General features: G+C 36.2%; 1 protein-coding gene across 1 annotated transcript in view; it reads left to right on the top strand.

The window, feature by feature from the left end:
- Positions 1–25,181, top strand: part of ARAP2 (ArfGAP with RhoGAP domain, ankyrin repeat and PH domain 2) — a 110,763-nt gene extending 85,582 nt beyond the window's left edge. Inside the window, exons 24-32 of the mRNA XM_062492701.1 lie at positions 22–96; positions 1,118–1,235; positions 5,761–5,889; positions 11,391–11,530; positions 15,794–15,876; positions 17,250–17,285; positions 17,759–17,822; positions 22,133–22,264; positions 24,825–25,181. Coding sequence (XP_062348685.1) covers positions 22–96; positions 1,118–1,235; positions 5,761–5,889; positions 11,391–11,530; positions 15,794–15,876; positions 17,250–17,285; positions 17,759–17,822; positions 22,133–22,264; positions 24,825–25,181 — 1,134 coding nt within the window. The remainder of the gene's footprint in view (positions 1–21; positions 97–1,117; positions 1,236–5,760; positions 5,890–11,390; positions 11,531–15,793; positions 15,877–17,249; positions 17,286–17,758; positions 17,823–22,132; positions 22,265–24,824) is intronic.
- The last annotated feature ends 505 nt before the right edge of the window (positions 25,182–25,686 follow it).

Genomic DNA, 25,686 nt, shown 5'->3' with positions numbered 1-25,686 from the left:
TTTAAAAATTCTTTCTTTTAGGTCTCCCAGGCTGGAGATTTGCTTATTGAAGTTTATGTGGAAAGAAAGGAGCCGGACTGTAGTATTATAATCAGGGTTAGTGTATAAAAATGATGCAGTATTTTGTGAAGCATTTTTTCTTTGAGTATATCAGATTTATTTTAATACATGTTTTTGTATAAGTACACAAAAAAGTATGAATTTATCAAAAATCTTTTCAATATTTTGTTTTAGAATTTGCTGTGTTGCCTTATGTATGTAAAATCAGTACATAAAGACTGATTATTATGCATTTTAATGAAAAATTTTCAGAAAAATTATACAATTTTAAAGCAGAGATGTTCTGCTTTAGTTTTACTGTGATGTACAACAGTATAAATTCTCCCAATTCTAGGTCTGTAACACACAAGCATTAACAAGTACGCAGTGAATGTTGGTGTTATTTGAAAGTTCAGGCCATTAAAATGTCATTCCTCCTTTCTTGTCTGTGGCTTTCTTCTTTCTTTGAGTGTTAAGAAACCCAAGCTTGTTACTACACATAATAGAGATTTTTTGAGCTTCTATTTAATAGTGTATTTAAACACCTGCCTCTCCATGTATTAGTGTTCTGTTATTTTTTTATTACACCTCACTGGTTTTGTTTCCCTTTTGTTCTGTTCAGCAATGACTCTCAAACACTTTTGTTTGTACATGTGTGGGGTATGTGGTATACGTAGAATAGACACATGCACATAAGACATGCTTTTTAAAATAGGAATGAAAATGGGACTATGCATTGCTAACATAAACAAAAGTGGTGCTTCTCTAATATTTATATTCTCACACCCAAGAAAATATATAAAAGCTTTTTATTTCCCAAATTTTTCTGGGGTAGAGAAAAGGAATTTAAAGCTACCAAGTTAACAGTAATCTTAAAAATATAACATCAGTCTCATGGAACAAAATAAGGAAAACCTGCTGGAATTAGATAGGTACTTTGTGGGTTTCCAGCTTATATATTTACTGCTGCCTTTTTTTTTCTCCCCCTTAGGGCAATTGCAGGGAGAAAGATTTTGAAAAAATAGATCAGAAATCAGTAATTGAAATGCATTATAAACTGTCTCAATTTGTGTTACAGGTATCTCCTTTGATGGAAGCAGAGGAATTAACTAATGATGTTTTAGGAATCAAAAACATTATTCCCAGCAAAGATGATGTCTGGACTGCTTTTGAAGTACTTGAAAATGGAGAATTAGGTTTGTGACACTGAAATTTGTGCATGTCAATCAGTTTTTATTATTTTAATTCTTCAATAGTTAATATCATCAGAAGCTTAGTTAAAGACTTTATGGGAACAAAAAAAAAATAACCTTCATGCCCATGTTTTACATTTGGTTGTTGTGGCATCTGCATGATTTCTTTCTTCACTTTGTCAGAAATGATGTGATGATGGGTTGTATACTGCTTATAAATTAGGGGCTGAGAAGATGTTCTTTATATTACAGTGCTTTGCAGTTCCTTAATCATCAGCTATAGAAAAGTAGGTCTTACCAATAAGTCTTAGAGGAAACCCTATTTTCATAAGAATGTCAGCACTTGTTTTTATAAGCAATATTGCTTTTCAGAAAATTAAATGAGAAAATACATGTCATACTTAGGAGAAATGATCTTTTCTATTTTGTTTTTTCAAATATTTAAAGTACGTAGCTGAAAAAGGAGGTATAAAGTCTATAATTTACACACTTTCAAGTGTGTTTTTGGCAAGTAGCATCATGGTGTATCTAGCAGAATCTTGAAAAATTTGTTTGAAATAGTTTCTGCTGCCAACAAAAGCAAATGTCACATGGCCACAATGTTCATGAATGATAAAGAGGTTTTAATGTTGGGAATACTTGATACATGCTGGAGCATGCTTAAAATGCTGGAGAATTTTATTGTTAGAGATACCTAAAATAACATAAAGTCATAGAGATTTTTTTAAAACATATTTTGATTTATATTGCCTAAGGTAATCTTAGGGAATTTTTGAAAAATATATGGGGACAGAGATATGCAACATCTATTTGCATTTCCTAGTAAGTTGCTGCTCTAAACTATTCTTATGTTACAGAGGTGGACTGTGGACCTGTTTATTTCTATAGTGAAGATACATATTTTCAAGTCAAGGAAAAAAAACAAAATGGGCAAAATAAGATTACTAAATATTGTTGTAATATTTTTATTAGTTTCACTGTAGTTGATTTTCAGATGTGCTTATAATAATTCCTTCAGTTTAATTAATATTGCTTATGTACTCAGTCTTGAGCCTGGCAGTATAAAAAAACTTAAATTGGAAGTGTATTCTCCCTTACAACTTACTAGAAATTATCCTGAACTCTCTTCACATCTTACAGTCTGTTGGTGATGCTGTATAGAGTTGTAATGCAGAGTCATTTCCAGATTCATAGATGTGGGTGACAACTGACAGAGAATGCTAGCATCTGTTGTCTTTAGAAGAGTTCTGATAATTCCTACAAGTGCAGTACGGATCATATTTCTTTAGACTGAATAATGGGAAAAATTTGAATTTTATTTTCTTAATCTTGATATATGACGCTGACAGGAACATGAAAATGAAACCAGATACGGCCAAGAGAACATTAAAGTAAATAAAAAGATAGACCCCACAGCAGCTTCTTGAGGTATTCAGGTGCAACAACTATTGTTTTAGTGGGGTATTGAAATGTTGTCTGAGCTAATGACTATGGAAAACAAACAAAAATTAAGCTAAGAGTGAGACATTAGTGGCCCTACATAACACAATAAATATGGGCAAGAATGTATCCTGTATGAGTGTATCCTACTGAAAGAAGAGTTTCCAACACAAAATGGGTATGGCATATCAGTGTTTTAAATCCAAAACAACCAACCAAAAAGGCAATTAAATTAACTCCTAATTCATCACCTGACTCCTGTCAGTAGAGACTGTGTTGATGAAATGTCTTCTTAATGGATCCCTTTCTGGAAGAATCAGTGCATCAGAACAAGTGAATTATTGTTTCAAAATAAATGTAATGTTGTAGTAAAGAGACACTCAGGTAGACTCCTGTAGACCCACTCGGATAGATCCTATGGCTGAACCTAACGGGTTTGCAGAGGGTGGGAACACAGAGAAAATTATTTCTCTAAAGTCTTTGGCCCAAATGTGGCACTGAAGAACCAAAAGACTACTTGAGCCTTTGCTACTGCAAGCTGATTCTACTAGTGTCATTTGACAAACACCATCTGAGCCATTTACAAATTGATCAAAATTCTGAAACATAATGACAGAAAAAAGTTTGCACATTTATTTCAAATGTACATCAGTAATCACAGTGTCCTTCTGATGAAAAGTAATTTTATGCTTTTTTTTTTTCCTGCTATGGTCTGCTACCTGTCCAGTGCATGGTGGTATTCTGCTTGTTGCACTCAACCCTCAATTTTTTTTACTTTTTAAGTTTTTATTTTACTTTTAAATACATAACTGTCAGTAAAACAACCCCTGAGAAGGCAAGAAAATTAGAATCATATTTTCTAGAAAGTAATTTTCTAATAGTTAATGTTGTTTAAGGTGAAAATGACTGGTTTAGGATATTTATTGGCATATGATGACCTAAGTTAAAGAAAGGGTAATTGGATGTGTGTGTTGACTGCTTGCTGTTCAAAGTACTAGAATTGAAATATATTAAAAAAAAATCAGTTAAATTGTTTGCATATAGAAAAGTTGTGATAACTGATGATTTTTTCAAACCTAATGCAGAATATTTAATACCATATGCTTTTACAAAATAGGGTGTATCTATTTTTTTTAGTAATACATGATTGATGGCTAGTTTGTAAATGAGGTGTGTTACTAGTGAAATAGCTAATGGTTTTCAGCATGATGATTTATGTACCATGTAATCCATGATGACAGATGGTCTTAAATGGAACTATAAATAAAACAGTAGGTGTTTACTGTGGGAGTCCTGGTGTTCTAGGAAGATGTGGTGATTTGCCAGTCTCCTGCCTTTGATTTGTGAAGTTCTTCTCCTTAAAGTGGATTTTCTCTCTTATACAAAGCCATCAAGTGTTTGAGCTTTATCGCATCAGAGTCCACAGTTTCCCAAAAATTTAGAAGTTTTGCCATTTAAAACAAAAGGGTCAGAAGAAGTGATGTTAATAAAGTAGGGGTTGGGCTGTTATCTACAGAATGGTATTCTTTTTAGGCTGCTTTAGTGTCATGTCTGAATTATGAAATCTTTATATAGGTTGTATCACAGCTCTACAGGTAGCATAGGTATTTTTGCATCCCGAAATCGCAGTGTTTTTTTCTGTCACTTAAGTGCGTTATTTGTGGCTGCTGCTTTCTGAGGCTCTAGTGTTCAGGTGTTCTAGAAAATACGTTCTGTTAGACTCTAGTGCTGGAGAGTCCCAAAGCAGCTGTTGACATTTCATATTCATCTACCATAGCAGGAATGAAAAATGAGATTATGGCTGCATACTTTGCCCTTCAGCACTCAAGGGACATGGCTAGACCGTGTGACCCAACATGACAGTGACACAGAGGTGTGACTTTCAGGAGCCATAACCAGCTCTTCTCAAGGCCTGACCCACATAAATTGGCATGCTAATGGGAACACAGATACTTTGGAAAAATCTCTCTGTGGAGATAAAATGACATTTGAACCCACAAAACCATTGTTAAGGCTTTCATGGGTTCATGAATTATAGCAGGTGCTTGCTGCAGAGAAGAAGAAAGCCTTCAGGGTTGTGAGTGTGTCTTCCCCCACGCACATCAGTGTTGCATCAGGCTGTGCTGTTCATGTGACACTCAGATTTCTTCTGGATCTGGTAATGCAGATTTAGGGACTATTTATTTGCAAGATCTTTTCTGCCTTCATTTGATAGGTTTGTATGGAGTACTGGCTGCTGGGCTTTCTTATCTGTAAGATAAGAAACTGTAGTTTCTCAATTCTGTGGTAGGTCTCAGACTTTCTCTGCTAGGATGGATGATGCCTACAAAAAAAAGTGTGTTTGAGCATCTGAAGTTTTGGAGTGCACACATACAGTCTATTCATGTCTTCAGTGGTAGTTTATCTTGTTGCACTTTTTGTACAAGATTGAAATACACAGGTGTAAGTTAGGATATTCCCATACCACAGCAACAGGGAGAAGACCTGGTAAGACCACATGCTTTTCCCCTCTAGTAAAAAGAATCTAATGAAACCAGGAGTCTGTTTCAGTCTGCTTTGATCAATAACAGACAGTATAATCCATACCAGTTGGAGGCATTTTTTTTTTTTTCCACTGTGATCACTCCAGATACTTTGGTTCTTTGATTGCAGAGAATTGGTAGCTGTGATGTTTCATTTTTGTATTGAGCATAGGCCAGTAAGGCACAGTATAGCTGAAGGCCTCAGTTTTGTTTGATCATATTTAGACATGCCCTGTAATAGGTCCTAACTTTTGTATGTAGTTTGAAAGCAGTGTTTGAGTGCCTTAGCATCAAAAATGTAACAATATAGAAGAGTCACTGAACATTTGGCTACTGCTTGTTTAATTTTATGTTCATTATCTGTGCAAACACTGCCAGCAAAGGTATTGTCAATGAAGTGCCTAATTGTCTTATTTTGAAAGCAGTATTTTTCTTCTGTAGCTCCAAGTCAATGAGACCTTGTTGTGTATAGTAAAATATAACTTGTGAGCGCCTCCAATATTGTTGGGTTTTCTCTTTTATTTTAATTCTAATTTTTTGTGGTTTGTTTCTTTGGCATTTTTCAGAACGTCCTCTGCATTATTCAGAGAATGTACTTGAACAAGTTCTTCACTGGAGTTCACTACCAGAGCCTGGCACTGCATATCTAATAATAAAGAGATTTCTAACAGCAGACATGGTGAATCTCTACAGTGGTATGTAATTTATTTTTTTACTTAGTTATTTTACGTGGAAATATGAGGATGGCAATTGTTTTCAGTGGAGCAAAGTGTCCCAGAAAACTAAATTACTGCTACTTCATAAAAATTACAGATTTACAGCAGGTTGTGGTGACTCCCTATACAGATATTATGGATGTTTATTTCTACAAACTATAAGCTCTCCTGTTGAGATATAAAAGCATACAGAAATTCTGCAGTCAGTTCACATTTTGTGAACTTCTGCTGTAAAGCTTGAAAGTTCTCTTATCTAAGACATTGAATATATTTATATAACTATGGTATGCTAATAGAAATTTCTGTTATCTAATTTGATGCCTCCGAACTACAAAGCTAATTTCACAGAATCACGGAGTATTGCGAGTTGGAAGAGACCCGGAAGGATCATCAAAGTCCAACTCCTCACCTTACACAGGACAGCCCCAGAAATAACAGCACCGTGTGCCTGAGAGCATTGTCCAAATGCTTCTTGAACTATCAGGCTGGTGCTACGACCACATCCCTGGGGAGCCTTTTCCAGTGTCCAGCCACCCTCTGGGGGAAGCTTTCCTGATATCCAACCTAAACTTCCCTTACACAACTTCAGACCATTCTGTTATGCTGACACTGGTCACCTCATAGAAAAGATTGCTGTCTGCCCCTCCTCTTCCCCTCATGAGGAAGTAGCTGCTGTGAGGTCTCCCCTCAGTCTCTTCCAGGCTGAACAGACCAAGTGCCCTCAGCCACTCCTCAAACAGCTTCCCCTCAAGGCCCTTCACCATCTTTGTTGCCCTCCTTTGGACACTCTCTAACAGCTTTAGATCCTTCTGACACTGTGATGCACAAAACTGCACACAGAATTCAAGATGAAGCTGCCCCAGTGCAGAGCAGAGCAGGACAATCTCCTCCCTTGCCCAGCTGGCCACGCTGTCCCTAATGTCCCCCAGGACAGGGTTGGCCCTCCTGGCTGCCAGGGCACTGCTGGCTCTTGTTCACAGGACCCCCAGGTCCCTTTGCATGGCACTGCTTTCCAGCATCTCCTTCCCCACTCTGTCTGTACATCCAGGGTTGTCCCATGCCAAGTGACATACTCATTTGAGTGACATACTCATTTGAATGGCATACTCAAGCAGCTGAATAATTTGGAGAGTAGGTGGCCTTTAAAAGGGAGTTGACACTTGAAATGCAGATCAAGTATGCAAAGAAAATACACGGTTTACACATTGCCCCAGTCTATTTTTTTCCCACATAATCCTGGCTTTAAGTCTCCTATGTAATTTTTGAGAAGTGGAAGTTTAGGAGTTGAAAAGTTAAATCCTGTTTTCAAGCAGTTGAAATCCTGTGTGCTATCACTGTATAATGTGTGATGGCAACACATAATGCCCAGTTTAATGTTCATCTTATTTTATCTAATGACTCATTCAAATATATCTATCTTTTCATTTATTTCTCATACATGGAAATGTTAATATTTCCATTCTATATATCTTGTCTTATTTCCAAGAAGTAAAATTCATGGTATTGTGCTTATTCTTCTGAAAGTAATGGCCTTCTTCCACCATGTTTTATTCCTGTAAAAGCATGTTTCACAAATGTGAACGAACCTGAACAAGTGTTCTGTTCATGACTTTTATGGTTGGGTTTCACTGTCAGTGAATGTATGATAGCAGATCATGAATGGAGAGAGATGGCCTACTTCATTAAAAGCTTGATATATGAGCTCCCCTCACCTCACTAGGTTTGTGTTGAGATATAATCAGAAAAGGGAATGGGTCATAAGGATTGTGTGAATCACTGCTCTAAGGAACACATAAGGATTAAGCTAGTGGCAATTTACAGAATATAGTAAAGCAGAGATCTGCCACTATTTGCACTCCTTCCCATCTAGATTTTGCATCCATTTGTTCTTCCCAGCCTATAGTCGTAGTAGTTTGCATCAGTTCCATTCAGTTTGATCTTAGTGTAGACACGCTGTCTTTTAACTTGTTTACATTTACTGATGTTTTTTATCTTTGTTTTAAAGTTATTAATACCTTATTGAATAAATTATATCGGTTTTCTCAGTGGTTTGAAAAGGAAAATTTCTGCCATATTCCAGAATTACTGTGCTGATGTCTGCAAATTCCACATGGCAGAGTAATCTTGTGAATTCATCACTACATAGTGTCAGAATGAGAAAATATACAGAATGAAGTCGTTGGGGGAAGGGATGTTCCCAGTGTTTAGGGTACAAGGCACTTATGGTTATGGTGGGGCTCTCCATCTCAAAGTGCACAAGAAATAACTGCTGGCTTGAAGGAAGAAGGGGACACCTCAGTGTCTTATTCTCTGTATGTGGATAATTCCTTTTCACTGAATAATAGGGCTGAGGCCAGATGTCCAACCACTATGATTTGAAGTATGTTTTTTAAGAATGGTTTTAGCCCATACAAATGGACATCTGAGTGGACGGATGTCCTCCTACTTTGCAGTAAAATCAATAGGATTGTGATCATATGTTTATAATTTAATTCCATGAATATTAATTTCTTCCCTGATTTATGTAATAATCTTAAGGAGTAATTATTATATTCCTGACTTTTCTTTTTCTGCTATTATTACATGACAGATTTTCATTCTCAGCACTTTTCTCCTTTTTCTTCCTGAGTCTGTAAAGTTGTTTGAAATAATGTTCAACAGTGAGCCTAAGGAACAGCTCTTTTAGCCTCATTTCTTTTTGGCAACTTATCATAGTCTACTTTGTCAGTGCAGCTTTCCCCCTGTTACTTAAACACAGTACATTCTTAATTTTGATACTTATTCTCATCTTGTCCATTTCAAATTATTTTCTCATGTTCTGCAACTGAGATGAGCTCGGTTGTTCAGAGCAGAGTGCTACTAACACTGAGGTTGTGGGTTTGATCCCCATGTGGGGCACTCACCCAGATTTGGACTCTGTGATCCTGATGATCCCTTCCAGCTCTGACTGTTCTGTGATTCTACTGTGCAAACCTTGTGCTGAGGTCTAGATGTATGTTTTCTCTTGTATCGAAACCAACTTTCCTTTTCAAGGAAAAAAGTTAGTTTATTTGTATTGATATGTTTCAGCAAATTTCTGGTGAGTTTTCTACTTTATTACAGCTTTTTAGTTACTCATTCCTGACAATTTATTCCATAGCTTTTCCTGCTTGTTGTAGGCACACTCTTTCAAGTGCTGTTTCTAGGGCAAGGTGTGTGTTCTATTTTGGTATAAGAAATACACAGGACAGTCTAATTTGATTTCAAGAGCCTTTGTCTTCTCCTTAACTAAATATTTCTCATATTAAGTTTTATTTGTTAGAAAACCAAATATGATTTGTTTGTTAAATTTACTGTAAAGTCTGTGTATATTAGTCCTTGAAGTTTTTGCAGTACAGTGTTGTATAATTTGAGTGGTAAGTATTGATTTCTGCAAACAGAGGCCATTATTCAGAGATATTCTTTGAAATGCAAGGTTCTAAAACATAGCTGGATCAATCCTGCATGGATTAAATGTACCTACTACCTAGTTGCAAAGTTCTAGGAAGTTAGGCATGTTTTTTACAGTTTGTGTCTGAAAAATACATTGTGATTAGGACACATCCCTATTGTTTTAGATTTACTTAATGAAATGCTAGCTTCTAAAATATATGGAATATGATCAGCTTAGAGAATTATTTTTTTCTTCCTTCAGGCTATTCTAATATCTTTGTAAGTATCAACTGTTTGACAGATTTGCTGCCATAGGAGTGCTGTGAAGTTCAGAATGAGTTTTTGTTATATTGTAAGCTGTGTGCAGAAATTTAAAATCATCCAGCTTGGTACAGATGTGGAAGTATCTGGCTACTCTCATTAAGTATCCTGCTACTCCCATTTTGTATCTTAAAATAAAAAAAAGGGAGAAAGTGCTTGTGTGTATAAGGATTCATATTCTATTCTGAACATGAGATAAATATTCTTACTGGCAAAGGGAGACTACATCAGTGGTTTTTTACTGTGCTCGTATATTTGTACTTAAAACTAAGGACTTCTAAGTAATTTCCAATTTTAATTGTTGAAAGGTATTGATTCTGGATTTAGATTCTTATTCTTTGATATTTTATCATGTGCTTCTTCTTAATAATACGGTATTGATATCAGATGCTCTAAGTCTCAAGTCTAAAAAAGCCAACTGAGTACTTGGCTTTCCACTCCTAAACAAGTTGGTTCAGTGTTTCCAAAATAAATTAATAACTTACAGGAAGTACCTACACTTAACTAATAATAATAGGTGGTGAAAGCCAACATATAGCATAATAGTAGGCTTGTAGTGTTTGGGGGTAAAGGAATTATTAGCCCTGTTAATATGGCTCCCTCTTCAAGGTGAAATAGTATTGAGTGGAATGGAGCAGAAGGCTGCATGTGCCTACCTGTTCTCTTCTCATGTCTGCAGTCTGATTCCAGCACTATTTACCTCAGGGAGAAAAGAGTACGTCAGAGTTCTCCTGAATTCTGCGTTCTGTCATAAAGACAGTAGGAATTATTGTCTTTTCCTTTGTCCTTCCTCACTTTAACTATTAAATGCCATTTTAGTTTGAGTGTCAGTTTATATTCATGAGTCATAGCAGCATGGCAATGACTACAATTAGTGCTCAAAAGGTTTTGCTGGGGAAGAGTACTTAGTGGGAAAGGCAGATAAAGTAGTGAAAAAAAATAAATATATATTGAGCAGAATAGGGAACCTAGAAATACCTAGAAGTGGTGGTGCAGTAGTTTATATGTACTAGTAATACTTATTTGCATTATTTTATTTAGGATTTTAAATTCCTGAGAATGCACTGAGAAATCTGGTCTTTAACACTAAAAACCTTTGATAGCTCTGGTATTTTTCTTTTATAAATAAAAACGTTCTCAGTAAAAAGTTAAATGCTTTATAAATCTGACTGTAAAGTTACTGTTTGGGTTTGTGTTGGAAGTGGCATTTTGTTCGAGTTTTTTATTAATTTTACCAAATATATGCGAGTTTGTGTGTTTTCAACACAAACAAAAAAATCCAGATGGACTCATGACAAAAGCAGGTCTCTCTTGAAATGTTTTGCTTCTCTGAAGCACATAGATTAAAACGGTCCATGTCATACTCTACACATTATATGCTGAAAACATTCTTTGAATTAAAGTTTGTTGGTAGATTCTTCACATGTTATCATAGAAGTGAAACAGAGAAGACTTTTTTCCCACCAGTAATTAAAATAATAATGGCAAGTATGTTTAAGAATGCCTTCCTTATGAACATGAATAAATTAAAATGCAATATGTGTTGAAATGTAATATATACTGTATATATGTGTGTGTGTATTTATTTATATATTATAATAAATATCATTATTTTTATATATATATAGCATAATACCAAATCAATTTTAGCAATGTAATTTTAGCTTTTGATATGCAATGATACTTAAAAACTAGGAACTTCCACTGTTGTAAAATCTTCTAACAGAATGCTTTTTTTTTCTTGGTAGAGAAAAATGAGAAAGGCAGCATAAAAGCAGGCAATCTGAAGTACAAGGAAGAACCATCAAAACTACTGTCTGGAAACAAATTTCAAGACCGTTATTTTGTGTTACGGGAAGGAAACTTGCTTCTGTATAAGGATATGAAGGTACAGCAGACAAACTCTCCAACAAACTTTGCATTAAGCTTTCATTTTTGCATGAAAAAAAGAAGGAAGGCAAACAGATCAACATTTCTCTTATTAAATGGCACCTTCTAGAATCTGGGGTTGACTTACAAGGTTTTTGTCTTGCTGTTTCACAGGTGTGTTACTAAAAGGAGTTTGTGTGTGTTTGTCATCTAGCTATTGCAGTTACCCATTTCTATAAGCTTTAAAAATTAAATATAGAACAATGTTTGGGTACTTTGTGCTAACACCAAATTATTTGAAAACCTGCTCTAGAGAGCTGCAGCAGAAGTAATATGGAACTTAAGTGAGTGCATGCCATTTTTGTCTTGGTATATCACACAAACCCCTTAAAAATTCAAGCAACAGGCTTCTTATAAATGCATATCTCATGATAGAAGAGATTATAGGAAACAACTCTCAATACACTAGGAAAATATTTCTCTGCTTCCCAACAGCAATTTTCATATATATTCTCAGTCCTCTAAAGACTAGTATTGATAATTAGGTTAGGTATACTTCAGAAGTCCATAGGAGTGAATTTAGTCATGATTAGTAGCAGGAAGGGTTCAGTTTTAATACTGAATGGGAGTTTTCTTAAAACAGTGAGTTTCAGTGTATGCAGTTTGTATTTAAAGTAAACTAATGCACTGTGTCTTCTTGTGAATCTGTGGATACAGTCTTAATTTGAATGACCCGAGGATGTCAAAAATAGTGTCTTATAATTTAGTGCTAAAACTCAAATTGACACATACGTGAAAATAAATTAATATTCTCACAAAACCTTAATTAGTATATTGGAAAGAATTTATGACAGGATTGTTGTACCTCTTTATAATCTCCTTTTTTCAGCCATTATAATTTATAAAAAATTGAATTCCCCAATTCAGGAGGAGCTTTGAACACTAATTTTTAAATGGCTTTTTTCTTAATGCAAATGGCAATAACATTCTGATCAAATATTATATGAGTTTATTTTGCTTTCTTTTGAGAGATACTAATCTGTCGTTAATAATCTTGGTTCTATTTTAGTCATATTTAGAAATGAATAGTAGGAAAGCTTGGCATTGCAGATGGAAAACTGTAGTTAATAAGACCACGTGTACTAATTAATTTTTAAATTCTCCTTAATAGCAAATTAACTTTGTATATGCAGGTGGAGATACATTCTGTTCAGTGTTTCTCTTGTTCAAGAGCAATTATCAAAAACATTGAAAGTTTCCATGAATAGTGTATGCTAAATTACTATATTGTGCTAACTGACTGAAATAATTTACCCTTTAATGTTCTGTTGCTAAGAGATAAGCTCACAGACAAAGAAGTGGTTCCCTTAAGGTGCATTACTGTGAGAAGTATGCAGTTGTTTAACTGAATAGTGTGTTCTGCAGGGGTATTTTTTCATCCTGGCTGTACCCTTCTTTTGAGCAAGAAGTTACACAAGAATACCAACCATAAAACTGTTGTGTGTTTTTTTGTTTTATTATGTTCTCTTAAGTGTCTCTTTTTTCCCACACTGGAGTGCTAGAAATTGAAAGCTGCAGAATGGGAAATTGAGAACCCAGGGACAGTAAACACTAGGGAGTAGCTTTGTGTACTGGGATGATAAGATTTGTTGTTTGGTGATTTTTTTTTCTAAATTGAAAGCTAAAACACTTGACCTAAAAGTAGTAAAGGAATGCTTTTGTGTTGTGTTAAATAATAGTTTTTCTCTGTAATAGTGTGCATTTATTGTTTCCTTTCAGCACTTCATCTTCCAGTCATGTTCAGTTCTCATACCTAGGGTTGGGTGTGTGTCTGCTGCAGATTGAGTAAAGATAGTTTGTTCAAGAAGGAGCAAGCAAGGAACCTCAGGAGATCCTTGTCCAACTTCCTGTGCACAGCAGGCATAGCAGCTGAGGTCAGGACGTGTTGTGCATGGCTTTAATCAATTAAAGTCTTCGAAAACCTCAAGGACAGGTTGCACAACCCTTCTGGGCAGCCTGTTGCAGTTCCTGACTGTCCTCATGTGGGAAAGTTTGTCAGTCCTTAGATGTAGGCTTCTCACAATATAAAAAGACTCACTCAGTCTGCTTTGTAACTTCCTTGTAGGCACTGGGCAGCTGCTGCTAGGTCAGCCTCTCCTCCAGGGCAAGTGCTCCAGCCCCCAGATGTCCTGGTGGGCCCCTGCTGAACCCTCTCCAGATTACTGATTCTCTTTTTTCTCTCAGGGACCCAAAAGACGAAGTCACACAAGTAATGAGGAAAGGAGGAGAATCACTCTCCTCCACCTACTCACTGTGCTTCTGCTAACTCAGGAAAATGAGACCAGCTTTGCTGTTAGGATACATGCTGTTGTGGTTTATGCCCAGCTTGACACCAACCAGCATGTTCAGGTCCCTGTCTGCAGAACTGCCTCCAACTCTCTGTCATTGAAGGGATTTTTTCCTTCATCTTTGCAGGACTTTGTATATATCATTGTTAAATTTAATGGGATTCCTGTTGTCCCATTTCTTTGTCCTGTATAGATTTCTCTTAAAGTCCCAATACTGGTGCTCTCCAGAAACCAGATGGATATCTTCTGTCTCACTGGTCTTCCCTTTCTGAAGATACCAGGAAGAACAAAGCCTGGCCCGCCCTGTTCCCTGTCCTATAAGAGTCAGGATATGTTGTCAAGAGACTTCTGTGGGTTGTTGGAAGATTTCATTTGCTTTTTTTCATCCTGATTTAGCAGCCCCAGTGGCTTCATGGATGAAGCACTGGCTAAAGCAGGGATTGTGGGTTTAAGTCAGTCAGTACAGCTTCACCAAGGGCAAGTCCTGCCTGACCAAGCTAGTGGCCTTCTATGATGAATTGACTATGCCAGTGGGCAGGGGAAGAGTTGCAGATGCCATTTATCTGAAATTCTGTAAAGCCTTTGACATGGTCTCTCACAATATTCTTTTGTCTAAATTGGAGAGGGATGGAATTGATGGGTGGACTGTTGTATGGATAAGAAAGTGGTTGGATGGTCACATCCAGAGGGTCAATGGCTCAGAGTCCCAATGGACATCAGTGACTTGTGGTGTCCCTCAGAGGTCCTTACTGGGACTAGTGCTACTTAATATATTCATTAATGATACAGAAAGAGGGATTGCGTGCATCTTCAGTGAATTTGCAGATGAGACCAAGGTGGGGATGTGGTTGATAGACCTGGAGGACAGGATGCCATCCAGAAGAGCCTGGACAAGCATGAAAAGTAAGCCCATGGGAATCTCAAAAGGTTTAACACGATCAAGTGCAAGGTGTTGCCCCTTGTCTGGGTCAGCTCATGATATCAACACAGGCTGGGGGATAAACAGGTCAAGAGCAGCCCTGCTGAGAAGGACTCAGTAGTGCTGTTGGATGAGAGGCTGGTGATGACCCAGCCATGAGCACTCACAGCCCAGACAGCCAAACGTGTGCTGGGCTGCATCCAGAGCACCGTGGGCAGCAGGGGAGGGAGGGGATTCTGTCCCTCTGCTCTGCTCTGGTGAGACCCCACTGCAGGGCTGCATCCAGCTCTGGGGTCCCAGCACAGGAAGGACGTGGAGCTGTTGGAGCAAGTCCAGAGGAGGGACACCAATAGAGGGATGGAGCACCTTATCTATGAAGGAAATTTGAGAGAACTGGGTTTGTTCAGCCTGGAAAAGGGACCTACTTGTGGCCTTCTAGTACCTGAAAGGAGCCTGGAAGAAAGATGGAAAGGGATGTTTTAGAAGAGTGTAATGCAAGAGGACAACAGGGAACACCTTCAAAGTGAGAGTAGGTTTAGACTGGATATTAGGAAAAATTCTTTACTGTGAGGGTGGTGAGGCACTGGAACAGATTGAGCAACTGGGTCTAGTGAAAGATGTTCCTGTTCATGGCAGGGGAGTAAGAAGTAGATAATTTTAAAAATCCCTTCCGACCCAAACCATTCTCTGATCTCAAGAAAATTCTCATAATTCCATAGAAGAGGCTATTTAACAGAGGGCAATCCCATTTCCCATCTTCCTGTCTTTATATAGCACATCTTCATTATTCAATTTTTGTGATTTCATGTAAACCTTAAGTTCTTAATCAGTCTGCTTCCTGTAATAGTAATTGGTACACTTTGTTAATCGCAAAGAAAGAGACAAAGTATTTTAATGATCTGTTAGAAAAGAGGGGTGCACTCCATGAAAGAATCTGAACTGTGAAATCAGTCATGTGGCGTTTTCTCTTTGGCACATTCCTGATAGAATAATTAGAATCTTACTTCGTTTGCAGGCTAGCAAACCTGAAAAAGTGTTGCCTGTCAATTCTCTGAAGCTTTATCTTGGAGTGAAAAAGAAAATGAAGCCACCAACAAAGTAAGAACAGAAAATAAAATAATCACTGTGTAAAAAGTATTGTAGTATCGTCAATAAAGGGTAACATAGAACGTTGTGGAACAGGCAGAAGTCAAGAAGCCTATAGCCGTATGCTGAATTAAATTATACCCTCTAATATTATTTGTTCTGTTCCTATATCTATTTTCATGTCCCATGTTAACTAATCTGTGCTAGGAAATTACTTTATTGATTGGCTTTTTGTAAACTAAAGTGCATTTATTATCTCTTGCAGATATGGTCATTCCTAGCTCACTTAGTTTTGTGGGGTATGTCCTGCATGTCATTGATGGACACACTTTGCTTGCACCAAGTAAAATGAGAGAAGAAAAAGCCAGCTAGTCATGGCCCTTATTGGCAGTTCCTGTTGTTCAGCAAAGGATTTTCCTTTTTCAGGATCTTTGTTGTTTTGATGTTTCTGCTAGCTGAAGACTACAGTGCCCTTTACAAACATCAGTGACTATCTCTCAGGAAAAGAGCAGTGAAAAATGACACCTGTTTTTCTCAGATGTTTCCAGTTCTTGTTCAGTCAAAGCTTTGAGATATTGAGACAATGCACATAGGATCTTATCCCAGAGGGAGTCTAGGTTGGCTGTAGCCTTTAAACAGATCTGCTTGAACTTCTCCTTTACAGTTGGCAACTCAAAATACCCCGAAAAGGTCTGTGAATTTCAAAGCTTATCAATTTTAAAGAAAGTATTGGTGGCTTTTTTTGCTTTTTTAAATTTTTAATTCAAATGAAGCATAAGAGATTAGTCCAAAATAGGAGTAAAACGATTATGTAAATGAGTCTTTGCAGGTTTGTTTTGTTTTTTTTTTCACCTTGAGGTTTATTTTTAGCCTTCTTTCAAAAGCAGAGCTTACCAGGTCTCTTCTGGATCTCCAGGAGTGTCTGTTTCACCTCAGAGGCTTCATTGGGCACCCACACCCTTTTCCTTTCCCTAGCAATTATTAAATCCCTATAAAATCATGTGATTTGTTTTGTTTATCATACAAACATAGCTCTTTTCTCTCTGTGACTTCCACACTGTTGTGGACTCTTTACCAGGCAGTTTTATTTCTAGCACATTTTAGAAAGCAAAGTCATGGCAAAAGTGAGGCAAGTACTCAGCTGTCATCTACAGTGCTTTGCTATAACCCTTTGTCTAGAACAGAAAGTTCATTAACTGTGAATCAATTGTGAGAAAATAAAAAAAATCCATCCTGAAACCCACTACTTTATTCTGGATTTAGACTTTGCAACTTAATTTTATTTTTTCAAATTAAAAGGACTATGTACAGGTAATTAATCTCTTCAGTTTGAGGAATATGTCCCTGTTTATGGAACTAATTTTTGAAAATCTTCTGCCTTTCAGCTGGGGACTTGCAGTATTTTCTGAAAAACACCAGTGGTAGGTAAACATGAAACACATGATTGGTTTAACTTCATTGTCTAATATTTGCTGAAGTATTCCATTGCAAAATAAGAGTGTTTGAAACCAATGGGCATTATTTTGCTTTCATGTTGAATTTTATTTTTGTTTTTTTAAGTGAAGAAACTTTCTTAACTGATACGTTTGGTTCATCGTTTGGGTTTAGGTGTCTGGCTTCCTTCTGTGAACAAAGAGCAAACTATAGTCATAAAGTTAGAATGATAGATTTTAATCCTGTGCACATGCTTAAAATGAAGTACAGTCATTGCTTTCAAAGGGATAACTTGAAGTATTTATATATCCCTATTTTTTTCTGTGAGTGTTAATAATAAATATAGACAGCATGAATGAATATAAGCACTATTTGAAGTAGTTTAGAAGCCTATTCTTTAATATGTTTAACTAACAGGAGTCTCCCTTGTTTTCCATATTAATTATGTATTGTGTTCTAGGTATATATGTTGTGATGGACAAGATGTGCAGATGGAGTGGATGATCAGCATTTTTATGGCACAGGTACTAATCTGATCAAGAAATGTAACTTATTCCGCTGTTATGAAAATTCCATTAAATATGTATGTATTATATATAAGGTTCAGTGCCAAAGTTTCTGGAATACTTTGTGCAATAAAAATGCCAAAAGATGTGTCTTAGCCCATGAAGACTTTGAGTGCTTTGAAAGTGAGTAAGAACATACATCATCACCCTACCCCACCCCATTGTGTTGTAGAAAAGCTTGGTAAAGATCGTTTCCTTTGCAGGAAGCTCTTGTGGGTGAAATTCTGGCCATTAACCTAAAGGGTGTTTCTGTCTGCCACAATATCTGAGCGCTAGTTCTTTGCTCACTGGTTTGGGTGCTGCTAAAGTAGTCATGAAAGAAGGGTGTCATGTTTAAAAGCATAGTGGTGTGAACCAGACCTGTTGAGGAGCTGTGCCAATATGGCTCTATTTCTCTGGGGTCCGGGTTAGCTTAGTTAACACAATTCATTGTGTTGGGTAGGCTTTATCCTAAATTAAGTACCCTAGTGCTTGCTCTGAGATTGTAAGGAGGATTGTTTGGATTGATTGGAGGATTATTTGAGTGACATATAACACATTCTTGGAAATGGAGTTTAGTATTTACATTGGAGAAGTGGAAGTGAGATGGGAAGAATTCAGCCTGACAGGAGACTGGAACATAGTTTAAGGTTTTAACAAGATTTTGTATCTGTGTCATATTTTCCTTTTGCTATGATGTTCAAGGAGGTTTGCAAGATATCATTGTGAATAAACATTGCTAGATTTATGATTACCTGTGAACTTTGTGTTGTGAAAGTAGGCTGAGTACAAGACTGAAATACAGACTTAGCAGCTTTCTAAAACAGAATCTGACTACCATAGATAGTGGTGCTAGAAGTATAATGCATGCCTTGAAAGTAAGACTTCCAAAATTCTTGTCTTATTCAGCTCCCTTAACTGAAGTGTCTCTTGTTTCTATGGAAACAGCTGGCATACATCTCATGGGCATAACATGAGCAGTGTCACAGCAAATAGGCTCAGAGGTTATTGATATAGGAAACTTAGAAGTAACTCATGCAAGCTTGGACTTGTTGAAGTCCCTTTGGCATAAAATCACAGTGAAGGACAGTCTGTTAGAATTCTGCTCAATCAGATGTAGAATGTTCCTTTGACAATATAGATAAAAACCAGGGAGCCATTGCTCAATGTCCAGGATAATTTTTCCTAACAGAAAAATATAAATAATTTCGTGTACATTAAAAAAAAAAAACCTACAAATTCATACTATTATTTTTAAAACTTCTACTCCAATGAATGAACAGTGCAATGAATTAGCAGTGCAACACTGAAAGGGTTTTTTTTTTTTTTTGTTTGGCTTGATTTTTTGTGGAAATTGTAGATTTTAAATTTTTTTGGCAGTGTTCTAGAGATCGGTAAAGTTGTCAGTCTATAAACTAAATGAGAAATTATTTGCGAATGATGCAGATTTAGTCTATTTTTCTTAATGTAATCTACTGCTTCGTTACAGAGAAAATCTCCTTTAAAATGCAATGCCTCGTATTGGTAAAACTTGCTATAAGAGCTCTAAAATGTCTTGCATCATATGGCAGCAGACAATTATTGCCATGTTACGCCATTTCTTAACCAGAAAACTGTAAATGTCAACTGAGGTTATTTCTAGTTAGAATTTTCAAGTTGAGACCATCTTTAGGGAAGTCAGCTTGTTTTTTTACTGTATATGTTGTCCCTGTATTTGAGCACACATGTTAGATAGACTGCAGGCAGCACATCTTGTTTGCCAGTGGAATAACTTAGATTGGAAATTGAAAAATACTGTAAAATTGGGTTTTTTAAGTATTTAGACATAGGCATTTAATGATCTTCTGCAATTAAAAGGGACATAAACTAATATTACTGTGCTCCTCAGTGCTTGAGCAGAGTCAAAATTTTATTAGTAGTTAATATCATTAAGATAGTAGTACTATTGCTGTTTTTTTCCTGTTGTCTGATAGTATTTATTCCTGTAGTATAAATAGTGCAGAGTAATAGCAATAAAAAACAATGTGTAGATACTGCTGAAATCTAGTGACAAGAGTACTTTGATGCAGGGGATCAAGTTAACCCAGAGGTTATTAATCTTCCATTTCAAGCTGGTACGTACTAAGTCTTTGAAGTAGGACCAACGTTTATTTTAGTTCTATGCAGAACCATCCTGAAAAGCATGATTCTTGAATTCTATAATAGTTCTGTACAAAATCTCTAAAGAGCATGCATAGCATACAGTTGGAAGTAATTAATTGGTATGAGTACTACTCTTCCAGTTTCTTTGCCTTTGATCAGCTGGAGGCACATTATACTACCATGAGGTGCAGTTGAACAGAGGGGTCAAAACTATGAATAAATACATTTTTTATGTGGCCTAATACATTGCTAGTATTTCTGATATACTTTCTCAGAGTTCTATTTTAAGAAATGTTACAGGCACCAAGAGGGAAATCGGGCTGCTTAACTGACAGGGCTTAGGCTTCCTTAGGCTTGCTGGGAATTTTTTTTTTTCTTCAGAAGCTGATTGACGTTTCTCCATCACTTTCTGGATTGCATTTGTTTGTTGTATCTAGATCCACAATAAACTGATTTTGGTTGCCAAGAGCTGCTCTTTCACACAATACTTTCTCATTTCATTGGAAGAAAATGTTCTTAATGGTCACCGGAGAGAAATCTTATCACAGACTTTTGCGTCACCCTGCTCACACCACGCATGAGATTTTTTTACTCCATCAAGATACAAGTCTATAAAATACTTTTTCTAAATTTGGAACCAAGACTTCCAATTTCTAGTCAGCCATCATGAGTGAATGATCGCTGATTCTGATGGCTTTTTAATGGTAATGCTGTTTTTACTTGCAGACCATCTGCAAGTATGATCCTAGCTCCACAACTGTTTTTAAAATACAGTCATGAAGAGACTTGCTTCATAGATTTTGCAGTCCTGGCTTGCCAGTTTCCTTCAGAATTGTGTTGCTTTAGCTGTGGGCCTTGGACATCCTCTTTGATTCACAGAATCTCATGTTGATGATTTTTCAGTAAAATAATTTGGAAATACCTTGTCCTCAAATCTGTCTTTCTTACCTGAGGACTGCGAGCTTGTGCTCAAATTTGAAATGTTCAGTAGTAAGTAATTCATGGTTTTTTACTTCTTTTTCCAGTCTTGTTTTTCACTCAGATTGAAACTTAAAACTGACCCATTTCAGTCACGCTGAAGCAAAGACTGCTGTTGAAACCAGATCTGCATATTTATAGATAGTATTTTGGAAAGCACGAGTTGTTATCATAGGTTAAGCAATTATTTCCTCTAAATTATTAATACAAATTTTCACAGAATCGCAGAATCAGTTCATTTGGAAAGTACCTTTGAGATCATTGAGTCAAAGCTATGGCCTAACACCACCTTGTCAACCAGACCATGGCACTGAGTGACACACGTAGTCTTTTCTTAAACACCTCCAGGGATGGTAACCAGTGACATTCCAATGTCTAATCACCCTTTTTTGGGAAAAAAAACTGTAATCAACCAGCTCTGTTGCCCTTCTCTGGACACTCTTCAACTCTCAACATTTTTCTTGCAGTGAGGGGCCCAGAAGTGGACACAGGATTTGAGGTGTGGTCTCACCGGTGCCAGGTACAGGGGGACAATCCCTGCCCTGGTCCTGCTGGCCACACTATTTCTGACACAGGTCAGGGTGCCATTGGCCTTCCTGTCCACCTGGGCACACCCTGGCGCATGTTCAGCAGCTCCCAGGCAGCACCTCCAAGGTGTTATCCAGCCACTCTGCCCCAGCCTTTAGCACCACATGAGGTTGTTGTGACCCAAGTGTTGTACCCTGCACTTTGGTCTTGCACCTCAGCAAGAAACACATTTTGAAACACTTGCACATTGAGGTAATCTTATCTTATTTCAGAGGCTATTGTCAGGACTCCTAAAAGCATGCTTCCATGGAATTTTGAAATTGTGGAACAAATCCATATGTATGCCACATTTCATGATGTTTATTATTTTTTGAGGCTAATGAGAATAATATTAAGGAAGGAAGATGTTTGATATGTGACAATTATGTAGAGACATTTTGGTTCTTTTCACTCAACATTGTGCAGGACTTAAGAAATATTAACATAATTTTAATCATTATAGTATTTTTCCCTTTCTCCCACAAGAGGAGAACATGGTAATGTGCAGTATATAGCTTTTTCCAAGGGAGTTTTACATACCAAAGAATTTTGTATATTTATGAAATTCCACATGGAAAATAAGGAATAATTTTGTTCTTCAGCATGCAGATATATGGCCACCTGCTGGAAAAGCAAGAAAACAGTCCATAACTAAAAGTCCAAAGATCAGAGGCTTACCACTAATTCCCATTCATCAGGAGAAGACCACTTTTAAAATCGGAGGGAATACAGAAGTAAGTGAGTTTTAAACTTGCTGTAGAACTTCTAACCACAATGTTGTAATGCATAGTCCAGTAATAATGAACTCCTTAGAGCTGGATAAATATAAAATGCAATGCTCTTATTATCAATGCCTCTTCCAATATCTTGTCATTAAAAGAGCATTTAGGACAATTTAATGTAAAAAAGCTATTGTAGTCTCAACTTGCGTAACATCTCTGGCTCTTCAGTAAATAATAGTGGACTTTTATTTGTGCCTTTTTTTCCTTTTTAGCAGAGACTGTTCATTAGGAGTAAGTAAGACTTTTGGCTGGAAGTATTATGCACGTTATTGCAGCATGGGTTTTATTTTTAATAAGATCCTTGAAAACTGTCCTGCATGCATATCTTACAGTATCCTTTCTTCCATCTAAAATAACTACACTGTTTTAGTTATCTGCTGTGTGAATATAATGGAAAAGCTCAGATGGAACTAACTCTGATAGATTTAAGTCTTACCATTATTAGTCTCAAAGAAGAATAAGAGGCTTTAGTTACAACTCTTTGAATAGACTGAGCTTTGTTACTACATTATGTGCACTAGGGGTATATCTGAACTTTATCATATTAGCTTGAGATCACCTTCTGGTATCCACATAGAGATATTGATGCCTGTGGGGAGAACTTACTTGCCTTGCTTCCAGCTGAGATGAATTAGTGGAGGCACTTTTCTGCTTGGGAATAGCAGAGGTAACTAGCCTGACTGCAGCAGGGAGTAACTGTTGAAACAACAGCTTGGTCCTTTGACTACAGCAGTATAATTTCTTGCATGTTTTAGAACATTTTGAAAGGAGTTAATATGAGATCAGTAACAGAGACGGTGGTTCTGGTACAGAGTCGTAAAGTTTAATTCTTCCATAGTAAACCAAAAGCAAAAGGCAAGCATAGTGCTTTATGTAAAAGACAACTCCATCTTGTGTTACACTTTCTTCCAGAAAGAATTTGTGCTCTGCCTAACTACAAGAGTATAAAACCATGTGAATATATATAAGTATTTTGTAATTTGTTTGCAAACTTTTGTACTGTGTTTAAATTGCCCTTTTTAAGCTTCTCTCAAAAAATATTTTTAAATTTTTTTAATAAGTTCTTTCTGATGCTTGTATTTTCAAAACTTCTTTGATGAAAGTTAGTCATAGGTCTTGTCAGTCAAAAAACTTCATAACCCTTTGGTGGGTCTCTTACCTGTTCTTCATGCAAGTACACTTGAAAGTTCTAGAATGTTTTTTGAGATGGCTACAAATTTAGACGTTCTAGGATAAAAGTTTTATTGGATTTTGAGCTTCATGATTAAAAATCCTTAATGCCTTTTAGTACTGTATGTATTTATTTTGTGGATAGTTTGCTATATTAGGAAGGACTCTAATGTTTTGTACACTGCAGTTTTGAGGAGGCCTGCATTTAAACTTAAAATCAGAAATCTACAGTCTTTATTATTTGTGCCATCACTAGATCTAGAGAATTTTTATGCAGAAGGTATTTGCATACTTTAGGAAGGTTAACACAAAAATACATAATGAAAAATAAAAACTAATGCTTTTTTTACATGGAAAGCTAAAACTGGAATGAACAGTAAAATAGAGGGAGAAAGAATATATATGATACAGTTTATTAAGAAGAAATATTGTGCAGCAGTGTAACAGTCAGTTAAAAAAAAAGGTGTACCATTGTGAGGCCATGACTTCAGTCTTTCCATGAATTTGAGTACTTCTCCAACATGCAGGAATATCTCAGTTTTAAAGCAATAGAAAGTAGTACCAGGATCAAGCATTTTCTGAAAGATGCTGGTTTATGGAAAATGAGGTCTATTTACAGATCAATGTGTAAACTTGTAGTAGAAATGTCATCAATTTATACAAGCAGGAAAAGAGACTGAAAATTTTCCAAACAGTGAAAAAAGTGATGTCTTTGTGAGAGAAAGGTGACTGGGGGGAAAAACCCCAAATCACTATAAGTTCAAAGATACCCATAAACTGAGTTTAATATTAGTATTTTTTTGATAAAATACAAAACCATAAAGCCTTTCTTGTATGACCTATTATAAGTCAGTATGCTATTTGATCCTATTTAACAGCTGCTGAAAATGTTTATGTGATTGTTTAAAATTATCTTTCATGTATTCATGTTGCTCAGGCATTACATTATCAAAACTGCAATATACTCTATTGTATTTATTCCATCAAACAATTCTAAGTCTTTTAACAGTACATGGATCTGCTGTAAAACACTTAACATTTAGTCTACTGTGGTAGAATGAAAAATCAGATTGTGATTATATGAAAATAAATTTCTTCATTGGCATGGTGCATGATTTATGTAAATTTCAGAAGTATCACTAATGGAGAAATTGCTCACTAAAATGCTTACTAAATGATAATAGGACAATTGTGGTAATTTAAAACTGACTTTGCTGTCTCAGCTCTTGAGTATATTTTTTTGTTGTTGTTGAAATGTGTGTGAAACTAATGAGCTAAAATTGCAGTCTAAACTTTATTATTATGGTGTGAATTAACATATTCTCTTTGCTTGTTTGGTAAGAATATAGTACTACAAACTGGAAAATCAAGATTTGGTGAACATCATGATAATGAACTTCTGGAAGAAAGAAAGAACTTGAAAGAAAAGGCATCTATTGTGGCACAGTGTTTGGAAAGAAAGGAGGAGAAAGTGCGAAATCATGCAAAAACACATCGAAACTTCATTTCTGAGGATGATGCTGGCTCAGGGGTGACTGAATTACACCAAAGACCACATAAGACAATGAAGAAAAATAAACCCAAAACAAACAAAAACAAAACTACTTTGGAACTAGATATTAAATTGCCATCAAATGTGATTCAGGAACTAAATACAGTACTGCAGAAGAACAGAGCACTTCATGAAACCTCCAGCTGATTTCCTGACCCTGAAGTGTAATACTTGCATATATATACTTGTGTTTTTCATTTATATATATGTGTGTGTGTGTATGTATTTTCTGTTCAAAAGTAGTCTGTTTTGATGTGTATAGTTTGTACAGTGCAGAGGAAATAAGGAACTATAGTTTGTTTATATGCAGCTGTTGCTTTTGTATATGTGTATGCCCCATGTTATAATTTAAGCCTGAACTGGGAGAACTGATTATGTAAAAATCCTGAAGATTGAAAGTGTTTTTTTGTGCATTGCAAGGACACCAGGGTTTTGTCTATTTTATTGTTGTTGTTGTTGTTGTTGTTATTTGTTTCAGATTTTGTTTGATACAAGGATTCTAAGAACTGTCAAAAGCTTTTGCTTTGTTTGTACTCTGTACCACCTTGTAAATACTGGAGAGATATTTTTAAAAGACAAGATATACTCTGAAATTCACACTATTGGCCTGCAATACTTTTAATTGTTTAACACTATAAAAATTAGTGACATC

The sequence above is a fragment of the Cinclus cinclus genome, chromosome 5 (genome assembly GCF_963662255.1).
Source record: "Cinclus cinclus chromosome 5, bCinCin1.1, whole genome shotgun sequence".
NCBI classification, from domain to species: Eukaryota; Metazoa; Chordata; class Aves; order Passeriformes; family Cinclidae; genus Cinclus; species Cinclus cinclus.
This window is presented reverse-complemented; position numbering and strand designations above follow the sequence as displayed.